The 14,188-nt window shown below is 30.8% G+C and overlaps 1 protein-coding gene across 1 annotated transcript in view; it reads left to right on the top strand.

The window, feature by feature from the left end:
* Nucleotides 1-1,896: 1,896 nt before the first annotated feature.
* The window catches only part of LOC113386622 (hybrid signal transduction histidine kinase D-like), a 19,912-nt gene continuing 7,620 nt past the window's right edge, over nt 1,897-14,188 (top strand). Inside the window, exon 1 of the mRNA XM_026624390.1 lies at nt 1,897-1,972. Coding sequence (XP_026480175.1) covers nt 1,897-1,972 — 76 coding nt within the window. The remainder of the gene's footprint in view (nt 1,973-14,188) is intronic.

Raw genomic sequence — 14,188 nt, 5'->3', positions numbered from 1 at the left:
ACTCTTCGATATTTCGTCTCTATGCAGTTAAAGCAGTACGATTGCTTTGAAAAAAAGTTCAGAATTTTCAAAATATTTCAAAATACACTTTTCTCCAAAAAGTCTTTTTTTCGAAAAAAGTAAATTTTTGTCAACAATTTATAGTTTCTCAAAAATCTAATTTTTCAGAGTAATTTTTTTTTTTCAAAAATGTTAATCTTTTATAAAAAAAATAATTTTTGGTATGGGAAGTTCCAGCAATTTGCCTTAAAGCACGATGCCATGCCTAGACTAGTTAATAAATATGTTTAAAAGATAAATTTGGTTATAATTCTTCTCCCCTAGAACCTGGTTCTATAGTTCAGAATTAAGGCGGCACCCTGAATCATATTGGTAGAGTGGCTTGGCACACCACAGTTAAAAGCTTGCCGACCCCTGGTCTAGAGTAGTGCGAATTTATGAAACCAGATGCCTCAAGTGTTTTCTCAATTTACATTTTATACATGTGCTGCCATCTATTTTCATAAATTCAAATTTTAATCACAACAACTTCGGTATCTCATTTTTATTTAATTTATTTAAATTTGAAACAAAATAATATTTCACGCGTATTTGTTTACTATTTCGGTTAAAATAGCCTCTAGTAGTGCTCAAAATGACCACTAAAAACCCTTCAGTCAATTTGAGTTCACACATAGCGAATTAGCACAATAATTGAAGGCCTATGGTTCTGATATACAAACCACGCAAGCATATTTAAAAATGTCGTATGCCTAATTTGTTACTAATTTACGATAAATATATCCACAGATAAATGATCAAAATATATCTATGTTTGTTTAATATTCTTATACATTTTAAAATTATTTATTGAGACTTATGCATTTTTTTGCATATAAAGTTTGTCAATAAATAATTTAATTTAATATAATTAATAATCAACCTAATAAATAAAAATTATAAAAAAAATATATATGTATATATATATATATATATATTTTAAGCTAGCTTTATTCTAGCATTAATTAATTAATAAAACACCTTTTACTCCATACAATACATTTAATAATTCACCAAATTAACACAACGCCGAACTGTTCAACACTCCAGTTACCGCCAGACACCGACTCGCACACAGATATATACTTCTGTTCCGTAAGGGATCAGACACTCTACATATGACACACCATAGAGCACATACACGTCAGGATAGACACTCTTGGCCGTTATATTCAAATGACAGACATACAATATTATAATATATATATATATATATATATAAATATGATGATGAATTTGATGTTGACATATATATTAACAAAGTCTAGTAATCGGGCATAACATCAATAAAACATGAATTTCTTTCAAAAATTTATTTTAAATCCATACGTTTCGGCAATAATCCTAGCCTTGTGTTAATTGTAGGTACTATTTACTATTTTTTCTTTTCACTCCAATTCAATTGTTTTTAGTTTTTAATTTTATTTTTAGTTTCCACTGAATGAAGGCTAGGATTATAGCCGAAACGTATGGATTTAAAATAAATTTTTGAAAGAAATCCATGTTTTATTGATGTTATGCCCGATTACTAGACTTTGTTAATATACATATACATATACATATATTATATTATACATACATATATATTGAAGTGGTCCTTAATATGGACATTTTCGAATTTCCTTGCTTCCAGTGGCTCAATGGATTCCAATTTGATAAAAAAAATCGCTAAAAGTTTTAGCTCTTAATATTAATTTTTAGAGAATTTTTTTTATTAATTTGGAAGCATTTGCATCAAAGAGCAAGGAAATTCAAAAATGTCCATATTAAGGACCACCCACCGCACTCCAACATGTTTTAACATGGTGTATAATCTAATAATTAAAATTTTTCAGGTTATAATATCGTTATTACTACATGAGCCTACACGTTCCAGCTTGGATAAAAAGCAGTCGACAAATTATGCTTGGAATGGAAGAACATGTTACAGAAGGTAGGATTTTTTTTATTTTCAACACCTAGTATATATATAGCGAAAATATAATGGTCAAACAATGAATAAAATTAATTGGGTAAGGCACTTTACAGTGCAAATGTGTGGTTTTTCATGTCTTAGGGATAATACCTAGTATATAAGCTTATGACGGAAATATAATATTGACCATGCAATATACAAAATGCATACAAAATAGGCGTGTACAAAAATAAATACATTTCCAAAAATAATTAAGTAAGGCACTCTAGAGTGCACCTGTAGGGATTTTCAGGTTTTTGGGATAATAGCTAGTATATAACTGAAATATAACAATGGCCATGCAATATGCAATATGCAATATACAACATACATACGAAACAAACATTTCCAAAAAAATTAAGTAAGGCACTCTAGAGTGCACCTGTAGGGATTTTCAGGTCTTAGTAGTGTTCTTTCCTACATGCGGTAAATAACTTTATATTTGTATTTATTTTTATCTTTGTATTTCATTTCAATTTCAAAAGTAATATTCATTAACTTCTCATTCAATTTCGAAATTTAATTTCCTTCTATAAACAGTATTGCCAAGCAAGTTTTCAATTCTTCAATGTTGTCCCTTAACATTCCGCATTCTTTGTTGCGTTGAATAATTATTCCGCAATCTAAGTTGTGTGAATGGGGAAGGTGAGATCGGGACCCTGGCGCTAAGTTTTGCTTACCTAATCTCGAACCCTCCCTGGATCATATGGGACCCTGGCGCTAAGTTTTGCTTACCTAATCCTGATCCCTACTGCGAAGGGTTGAAAGCAAGTTTGTCAATTCTGTCCTTTTCAATCTTGAGTTTCAATATCCTACTTATTTTTTTATTTATAACGGTTTATTTCGGTGAATGTACACATTTCTCAGTAAATGTCACACTTACCATTTTGTTTTGGTAAATACACTTTTACATACTTTTAAATTTTAAATATAAATTTACCTATAAATATAAATAATAAATAATGAATGAAGAGTAAATAATAGCAAATGGTGAATAGTGAATACAGTTCAAATTTCAATATTCAATTATCGATTTTCAATTTTCAATTTTCATTTTCATTTTCAATTTTAAATATTCAGCAGTTCTTAGTCGGCAGTTCTCTTAACTGTCTATTCTTAGTCGGCAGTTCTATTAACTGTCTATTCTTAGTTGTAAGTTCTTAGTCGGCAGTTCTTAGCTGTCTATTCTTAGTTGTAAGTTCTTAGTCGGCAGTTCTCTTAACTGTCTATTCTTAGTCGGCAGTTCTATTAACTGTCTATTCTTAGTCGGCAGTTCTCTTAACTGTCTATTCTTAGTTGTAAGTTCTTAGTCGGCAGTTCTTAGCTGTCTATTCTTAGTTGTAAGTTCTTAGTCGGCAGTTCTTAGCTGTCTATTCTTAGTTGTAAGTTCTTAGTCGGCAGTTCTCAGCTGTCTTTTCTTAGTCGGCAGTTCTTAGCTGTCAGTTCGTAGTTGTAAGTTCTTAGTTTTAAGTTCTTAGTTTTAAGTTCTTAGTGATAAGTCAATAGTTAATAGTCAATAATTATAGATTTTTTTAGTTGCAATATCTGTTACAACTGCTGAATAAAATAAATAGCTATGATCAATAGTTCAACTCACATTTGTCAAATGAGCCGGTAAATGTATACATTTACCGGGAAGTGTGTACTTTCACCAAAATATGCACATTTATCGTAACATACATACCAAACAAACATATTCAAAACTAATTATGTAAATTTAAATGTTCAGTTATTAGCCGCTGTGAACACTACACTATTTTTTGAGCACTTTCGAGTGCACCTGTAGGGATTTTCAGGTCTTGGGGATAATACCTAGTATATAACTAAAATATAACAATGGCCATACAATATGCAATATACAACATACATACTAAACAAAACATTTCCAAAAAAATTAAGGCACTCTAGAGTGCACCTGTAGGGATTTTCAGGTCTTGGGTATAATAGCTAGTATATAACTGAAATATAACAATGGTCATGCAATATGCAATATGTAATACACAACAAACATACGAAACAAACATTTCCAAAAAAATTAAGTAAGGCACTCTAGAGTGCACCTGTAGGGATTTTCAGGTCTTGGGTATAATAGCTAGTATATAACTGAAATATAACAATGGCCATGCAATATGCAATATGTAATACACAACATACATACGAAACAAACATTTTTAAAAAAATTAAGTAAGGCACTCTAGAGTGCACCTGTAGGGATTTTCAGGTCTTAATACACAAGTATAGAATTGAAATATAATAATAATGAATATGTAATATGCAAAATGCGTGCAAAATAAGCGTATAATTAGTAAGGCACCCCTGAGTGCAAATGTACGGATATTTAAGTCTTAGGGACTAGTGTATAAGTACTGAACGGAAATATTATAATAGTGAAATGTATAAAATGCATACCAAACAAGCGTATACGAAAATAATTAAGTAAGTACAAACGCACTGATATTTTTTTATTGTATCTTATCTATCTATTATTTATAAGTCAGAAATATGATAATGACCATGCGATATAGAAAATAACTATATAAAAAATAAGCATATACCAAAATAATTAAGTAGTCGAGTGAAATGTACGGATTTGCAAGTGTTAGGGATAAGACCTAGTATATAAGTATATAACCAAAATATAATAGTGACCATGCGATATAGAAAATAACTATATACAAAATAAGCATATACCAAAATAATTAAATAGTCGAGTGAAATGTACGTATTTGCAAGTGTTAGGGATAAGACCTAGTATATAAGTATATAACCAAAATATAATAGTGACCATGCGATATAGAAAATAACTATATACAAAATAAACATATACCAAAATAATTAAATAGTCGAGTGAAATGTACGTATTTGCAAGTGTTAGGGATAAGACCTAGTATATAAGTATATAACCAAAATATAATAGTGACCATGCGATATAGAAAATAACTATATACAAAATCAGCATATACCAAAATAATTAAGTAGTCGAGTGAAATGTACGGATTTGCAAATGTTAGGGATAAGACCTAGTATATAAGTATATAACCAAAATATAATAGTGACCATGCGATATAGAAAATAACTATATACAAAATCAGCATATACCAAAATAATTAAGTAGTCGAGTGAAATGTACGGATTTGCAAATGTTAGGGATAAGACCTAGTATATAAGTATATAACCAAAATATAATAGTGACCATGAAATAAACAAAATGCATTACACAAATAAATACGCCAAGCACTCTCGAGTGCAGCTGTAGGGATTTTCAGGTCTTAGTATATAAGTATAGAATTGAAATATAACAATAATGGCCATGAAATATACAAAATGCATTACAAAAAGGGCGTATACAAAAATAAATACGCCAGGCACTCTCGAGTGCAGCTGTAGGGATTTTCAGGTCTTAGTATATAAGTATAGAATTGAAATATAACAATAATGGCCATGAAATATACAAAATGCATTACAAAAAGGGCGTATACAAAAATAAATACGCCAGGCACTCTCGAGTGCACCTGTAGGGATTTTCAGGTCTTAGTATATAAGTATAGAATTGAAATATAACAATAATGGCCATGAAATATACAAAATGCATTACAAAAAGGGCGTATACAAAAATAAATACGCCAGGCACTCTCGAGTGCACCTGTAGGGATTTTCAGGTCTTAGTATATAAGTATAGAATTGAAATATAACAATAATGGCCATGAAATATACAAAATGCATTACAAAAAGGGCGTATACAAAAATAAATACGCCAGGCACTCTCGAGTGCACCTGTAGGGATTTTCAGGTCTTAGTATATAAGTATAGAATTGAAATATAACAAAATGGCCATGAAATATACAAAATGCATTACAAAAAGGGCGTATACAAAAATAAATACGCATAATAGTGACCATGCGATATAGAAAATAACTATATACAAAATAAGCATATACCAAAATAATTAAGTAGTCGAGTGAAATGTACGTATTTGCAAGTGTTAGGGATAAGACCTAGTATATAAGTATATAACCAAAATATAATAGTGACCATGCGATATAGAAAATAACTATATACAAAATCAGCATATACCAAAATAATTAAGTAGTCGAGTGAAATGTACGGATTTGCAAATGTTAGGGATAAGACCTAGTATATAAGTATATAACCAAAATATAATAGTGACCATGAAATATACAAAATGCATTACACAAATAAATACGCCAAGCACTCTCGAGTGCAGCTGTAGGGATTTTCAGGTCTTAGTATATAAGTATAGAATTGAAATATAACAATAATGGCCATGAAATATACAAAATGCATTACAAAAAGGGCGTATACAAAAATAAATACGCCAGGCACTCTCGAGTGCACCTGTAGGGATTTTCAGGTCTTAGTATATAAGTATAGAATTGAAATATAACAATAATGGCCATGAAATATACAAAATGCATTACAAAAAGGGCGTATACAAAAATAAATACGCCAGGCACTCTCGAGTGCACCTGTAGGGATTTTCAGGTCTTAGTATATAAGTATAGAATTGAAATATAACAATAATGGCCATGAAATATACAAAATGCATTACAAAAAGGGCGTATACAAAAATAAATACGCCAGGCACTTTCGAGTGCACCTGTAGGGATTTTCAGGTCTTAGTATATAAGTATAGAATTGAAATATAACAATAATGGCCATGAAATATACAAAATGCATTACAAAAAGGGCGTATACAAAAATAAATACGCCAGGCACTCTCGAGTGCACCTGTAGGGATTTTCAGGTCTTAGTATATAAGTATAGAATTGAAATATAACAAAAATGGCCATGAAATATACAAAATGCATTACAAAAAGGGCGTATACAAAAATAAATACGCCAGGCACTCTCGAGTGCACCTGTAGGGATTTTCAGGTCTTAGTATATAAGTATAGAATTGAAATATAACAATAATGGCCATGAAATATACAAAATGCATTACAAAAAGGGCGTATACAAAAATAAATACGCCAGGCACTCTCGAGTGCACCTGTAGGGATTTTCAGGTCTTAGTATATAAGTATAGAATTGAAATATAACAATAATGGCCATGAAATATACAAAATGCATTACAAAAAGGGCGTATACAAAAATAAATACGCCAGGCACTCTCGAGTGCACCTGTAGGGATTTTCAGGTCTTAGTATATAAGTATAGAATTGAAATATAACAAAAATGGCCATGAAATATACAAAATGCATTACAAAGAGGGCGTATACAAAAATAAATACGTCAGGCACTCTCGAGTGCACCTGTAGGGATTTTCAGGTCTTAGTATATAAGTATAGAATTGAAATATAATAATAATGAATATGTAATATACAAAATGCGTGCAAAATAAGCGTATAATTAGTAAGGCACCCCTGAGTGCAAATGTACGGATATTTAGGTCTTTGTTTATAAGTATAAAACTGAAATATAATAATGGCCATGCAATATACAAAATAAATATATAAATACATAAATGTATATATATATATATAAATTTTCAATAAACTCTAACTTTGAATATTATTTTCAGGTCATATTATCGTCCTATTACTACAAGCCTGAATGCTACAGCTTGGATAAAAAAAGCAGTCTAAGAATTCTCCTTATAATACAAGAGATAAGTGAATGAAGATGCTGCAAAGGTAGGATTTTTTTATTGTATCTTATCTATCTATTATTTATAAGTCAGAAATATGATAATGACCATGCGATATAGAAAATAACTATATAAAAAATAAGCATATACCAAAATAATTAAGTAGTCGAGTGAAATGTACGGATTTGCAAGTGTTAGGGATAAGACCTAGAATATAAGTATATAACCAAAATATAATAGTGACCATGAAATATACAAAATGCATTACAAAAATAAATACGCCAAGCACTCTCGAGTGCAGCTGTAGGGATTTTCAGGTCTTAGTATATAAGTATAGAATTGAAATATAACAATAATGGCCATGAAATATACAAAATGCATTACAAAAAGGGCGTATACAAAAATAAATACGCATAATAGTGACCATGCGATATAGAAAATAACTATATACAAAATAAGCATATACCAAAATAATTAAGTAGTCGAGTGAAATGTACGGATTTTCAAGTGTTAGGGATAAGACCTAGTATATAAGTATATAACCAAAATATAATAGTGACCATGCGATATAGAAAATAACTATAAACAAAATAAGCATATAACTGAAATATAACAATAGCCATGCAATATGCAATATGCAATATGCAATATGTAATATACAATATATAAGTATAGAATTGAAATATAACAATAATGGCCATGAAATGTACAAAATGCATTACAAAAAGGGCGTATACAAAAATAAATACGCCAGGCACTCTCGAGTGCACCTGTAGGGATTTTCAGGTCTTGGGGATAATATTTAGTATTTAACTGAAATAAATATAACAATAGCCGTGCAATATGCAATATGCAATATACAACATACATACGAAACAAACATTTCTAAAAAAATTAAGTAAGGTACTCTAGAGTGCACCTGTAGGGATTTTCAGGTTTTTGGGATAATAGCTAGTATATAACTGAAATATAACAATGGCCATGCAATATGCAATATGCAATATACAACATACATACGAAACAAACATTTCCAAAAAAATTAAATAAGGTACTCTAGAGTGCACCTGTAGGGATTTTCAGGTTTTTGGGATAATAGCTAGTATATAACTGAAATATAACAATGGCCATGCAATATGCAATATGCAATATACAACATACATACGAAACAAACATTTCCAAAAAAATTAAGTAAGGTACTCTAGAGTGCACCTGTAGGGATTTTCAGGTTTTTGGGATAATAGCTAGTATATAACTGAAATATAACAATGGCCATGCAATATGCAATATGCAATATACAACATACATACGAAACAAACATTTCCAAAAAAATTAAGTAAGGCACTCTAGAGTGCACCTGTAGGGATTTTCAGGTCTTAGTAGTGTTCTTTCCTACATGCGGTAAATAACTTTATATTTGTATTTATTTTTATCTTTGTATTTCATTTCAATTTCAAAAGTAATATTCATTAACTTCTCATTCAATTTCGAAATTTAATTTCCTTCTATAAACAGTATTGCCAAGCAAGTTTTCAATTCTTCAATGTTGTCCCTTAACATTCCGCATTCTTTGTTGCGTTGAATAATTATTCCGCAATCTAAGTTGTGTGAATGGGGAAGGTGAGATCGGGACCCTGGCGCTAAGTTTTGCTTACCTAATCTCGAACCCTCCCTGGATCATATGGGACCCTGGCGCTAAGTTTTGCTTACCTAATCCTGATCCCTACTGCGAAGGGTTGAAAGCAAGTTTGTCAATTCTGTCCTTTTCAATCATGGGTAATAAATAGCAAATGGTAAATAGTGAATGAAGTTCAAATTTCAATATTCAATTTTCAATTTCCAATTTTCAATTTTCATTTACAATTTTCAATATCCAATAGTTCTTAGATCTTTACAATGGCCATGCAATATGCAATATACAATATACATACGAAACAAACATTTCCTAAAAAATTAAGTAAGGCACTCTAGAGTGCACCTGTAGGGATTTTCAGGTTTTGGGGATAATACCTAGTATATAACTAAAATATAACAATGGCCATGCAATATGCAATATGCAATATACATACCAAACAAACATTTCCAAAAAAATTAAGTGCTCTAGAGTGCACCTGTAGGGATTTTCAGGTTTTGGGGATAATACCTAGTATATAACTAAAATATAACAATGGCCATGCAATATGCAATATGCAATATGCAATATACATACCAAACAAACATTTCCAAAAAAATTAAGTGCTCTAGAGTGCACCTGTAGGGATTTTCAGGTCTTGGGTGTAATAGCTAGTATATAACTGAAATATAACAATGGCCATGCTATATGCAAAATGTAATACACAACATACATACGAAACAAACATTTCCAAAAAAATTAAGGCACTCTAGAGTGCACCTGTAGGGATTTTCAGGTCTTGGGTGTAATAGCTAGTATATAACTGAAATATAACAATGGCCATGCAATATGCAATATGTAATACACAACATATATACGAAACAAACATTTCCAAAAAAATTAAGTAAGGCACTCTAGAGTGCACCTGTAGGGATTTTCAGGTCTTGGGGATAATAGCTAGTATATAACTGAAATATAACAATGGCCATGCAATATGCAATATGCAATATACAACATACATACGAAACAAACATTTCCAAAAAAATTAAGTAAGGTACTCTAGAGTGCACCTGTAGGGATTTTCAGGTCTTGGGGATAATACCTAGTATATAACTAAAATATAACAATGGCCATGCAATATGCAATATGCAATATGCAATATACATACCAAACAAACATTTCAAAAAAAATTAAGTGCTCTAGAGTGCACCTGTAGGGATTTTCAGGTTTTGGGGATAATACCTAGTATATAACTAAAATATAACAATGGCCATGCAATATGCAATATGCAATATGTAATACACAACATACATACGAAACAAACATTTCCAAAAAAATTAAGGCACTCTAGAGTGCACCTGTAGGGATTTTCAGGTCTTGGGTGTAATAGCTAGTATATAACTGAAATATAACAATGGCCATGCAATATGCAATATGTAATACACAACATATATACGAAACAAACATTTCCAAAAAAATTAAGTAAGGCACTCTAGAGTGCACCTGTAGGGATTTTCAGGTCTTGGGGATAATAGCTAGTATATAACTGAAATATAACAATGGCCATGCAATATGCAATATGCAATATACAACATACATACGAAACAAACATTTCCAAAAAAATTAAGTAAGGTACTCTAGAGTGCACCTGTAGGGATTTTCAGGTCTTGGGTGTAATAGCTAGTATATAACTGAAATATAACAATGGCCATGCAATATGCAATATGTAATACACAACATACATACGAAACAAACATTTCCAAAAAAATTAAGGCACTCTAGAGTGCACCTGTAGGGATTTTCAGGTCTTGGGTGTAATAGCTAGTATATAACTGAAATATAACAATGGCCATGCAATATGCAATATGTAATACACAACATATATACGAAACAAACATTTCCAAAAAAATTAAGTAAGGCACTCTAGAGTGCACCTGTAGGGATTTTCAGGTCTTGGGGATAATAGCTAGTATATAACTGAAATATAACAATGGCCATGCAATATGCAATATGCAATATACAACATACATACGAAACAAACATTTCCAAAAAAATTAAGTAAGGTACTCTAGAGTGCACCTGTAGGGATTTTCAGGTCTTGGGTGTAATAGCTAGTATATAACTGAAATATAACAATGGCCATGCAATATGCAATATGTAATACACAACATACATACGAAACAAACATTTCCAAAAAAAATAAGGCACTCTAGAGTGCACCTGTAGGGATTTTCAGGTCTTGGGTGTAATAGCTAGTATATAACTGAAATATAACAATGGCCATGCAATATGCAATATGTAATACACAACATATATACGAAACAAACATTTCCAAAAAAATTAAGTAAGGCACTCTAGAGTGCACCTGTAGGGATTTTCAGGTCTTGGGGATAATAGCTAGTATATAACTGAAATATAACAATGGCCATGCAATATGCAATATGCAATATACAACATACATACGAAACAAACATTTCCAAAAAAATTAAGTGCTCTAGAGTGCACCTGTAGGGATTTTCAGGTCTTGGGTGTAATAGCTAGTATATAACTGAAATATAACAATGGCCATGCAATATGCAATATGTAATACACAACATACATACGAAACAAACATTTCCAAAAAAATTAAGGCACTCTAGAGTGCACCTGTAGGGATTTTCAGGTCTTGGGTGTAATAGCTAGTATATAACTGAAATATAACAATGGCCATGCAATATGCAATATGTAATACACAACATATATACGAAACAAACATTTCCAAAAAAATTAAGTAAGGCACTCTAGAGTGCACCTGTAGGGATTTTCAGGTCTTGGGGATAATAGCTAGTATATAACTGAAATATAACAATGGCCATGCAATATGCAATATGATATATACAATATACATATAATACCTAGTATATAAGTATATCTGCAATATAATATAACCCATGCAATATACAATATACAATATACATACAAAATAAGCGTATACAAAATATCAACAAAATTAATTAAGTAAGACAGTCTCGAATGCATCTGTTGGGATATTCAAGTCTTTGATAACTGATACATAATAATATACATAATTCGTATATATATATATATATATATATATATATAAACATCTTCAATACCCTCTAATCTTAAATATTATTTTCAGGTCATACTATTGTCTTATGACTACAGGCCTGAATGCTTCAGCTTGGATAAAAAGGCAGTCCGCAAATTCTACTTAAGATACAAGAGATAAATGGATGATGAAGGTAAGATTTTTTTTATTTTAACGCTAGTATATAATAATATACTGGCTGTACAATATAAGTAAGAAATAGCTATGAGCTGAATATACATTGTTGAAATTATAATATGCTTAAAAGGCCTTAGTAATAATATAAAATATGAATAAAATAATATATATATATATATATATATATATACATAATTTATAGTTTATGGTTTATAAATCAATATTGAAATAATATTGATAATATAATTCTTGTTAACCTCTCAGCTGTCAAAAGTGAAAACTGTCAACTGCACATGTTCAACATGTCAAAATTGACTTCAAATGGTTTTAATTTGAATTAACATCATAATTAAATGACAAGACAATAAAAACAAGACATAATAATGAATGGAAATAAAGATACGGCACTTTCCTCCAATTTTTATAAAAATAAAACAATTTTAGCACCTATGGTAAGAATAGGAACACTTCCTATGCGTTTACTTGCATTAAGATATGGAGCCGATATTTTTTATACAGAAGAATTAATAGATTGGAAATTTTTAAGATCTAAAAGACGTATTAATGGTAAAAATAATTTGTGTATAAGATGGTACAAGTATATTTAATTATAACCCTTTTTTACAGATGTGTTAGGTACTGTCGATTATGTAGACCAAATTTGATGTGCATATGTCTAATGATAATTTTTGACCGCTAAATGGCAATTTTTTTATTTTTTTTTGTTAGATCTCCGAAACCGCTAGACCTGCCTTCATGAAAATTTGATCAATTCTTCATCTTGTCAATACAAGTAAAATGTTTTTTGAATTATTCAAATCGAACACTCCGTTCTCTTAAAAACTGAGTTACCGTTTTCGGCACTTTTTGCCCCGTATCTTTGGAACGGCTAGACCTGCCTTCGCCAAAAACTAATCGGCAAGTCTCATTATCAATACGAATCGAATGTTTTTTGAATTATTCAAATCGGTTGATCCGTGTTCCCGAAATTGTCGACGAAAATTTGTATCCGCACACACACGTACACACGCACACACGCACAAACACACATACACATACACATACATCCATTTTTTCTAAGGTATGCCAAAATGTTCAGAAGGTATTGAAACGTATAGATATATAACAATTTTCATTTTCGATTTTTTTTTGCGATTACTATAACTTGCCCTAGGGGAAGTTAAAAAAAATGTCTTTTCTGAGAATACTGGTATTTTTTGAAGACTTTTTTTAATTTTAAAATTTCTTGAAGTTGTTTGGTACCCATTCATATCGTTCGATTCAAATTACAAAATATCTGATTTTCGAGCGCCAAATGGATTTTTTTTGTACTTTTTCTTCCGGATATCCAAAACCGCTAGACCTCCTTTCCCAAAAATTTAATCAGTTCTTCGCTTAGTCAATACAGATAAAATGTATTTTGAATTATTCAAATCGGACGCTCCGTTGTCTTAAAATCTGAGTTACCGGTTTTAGCAGTTTTTGCCCCGTATCTTCGGAACGGCTAGACCTGCCTTTGTCAAAAACTTATCAGCACGTCTCTTTATGTATGCGAATCGAATGTTTTTTGAATTATTCAAATCGGTTGAACCGTGTTCCCGAAATCGTCGACGAAAATTTGTATCCGCACATATACACACACGTACACATACACATACACACACATACATCCATTTTTCCTAAGGTATGCCAAAATGTTCAGAACGTTTTGAAACGTGAAGATATATAAAAAAATCATTTTTTTGCGAT

The sequence above is a fragment of the Ctenocephalides felis genome, unplaced genomic scaffold (assembly GCF_003426905.1).
Source record: "Ctenocephalides felis isolate EL2017-DRISC unplaced genomic scaffold, ASM342690v1 CF-g0.4_SCAFFOLD_03571, whole genome shotgun sequence".
NCBI lineage: Eukaryota > Metazoa > Arthropoda > Insecta > Siphonaptera > Pulicidae > Ctenocephalides > Ctenocephalides felis.
This window is presented reverse-complemented; position numbering and strand designations above follow the sequence as displayed.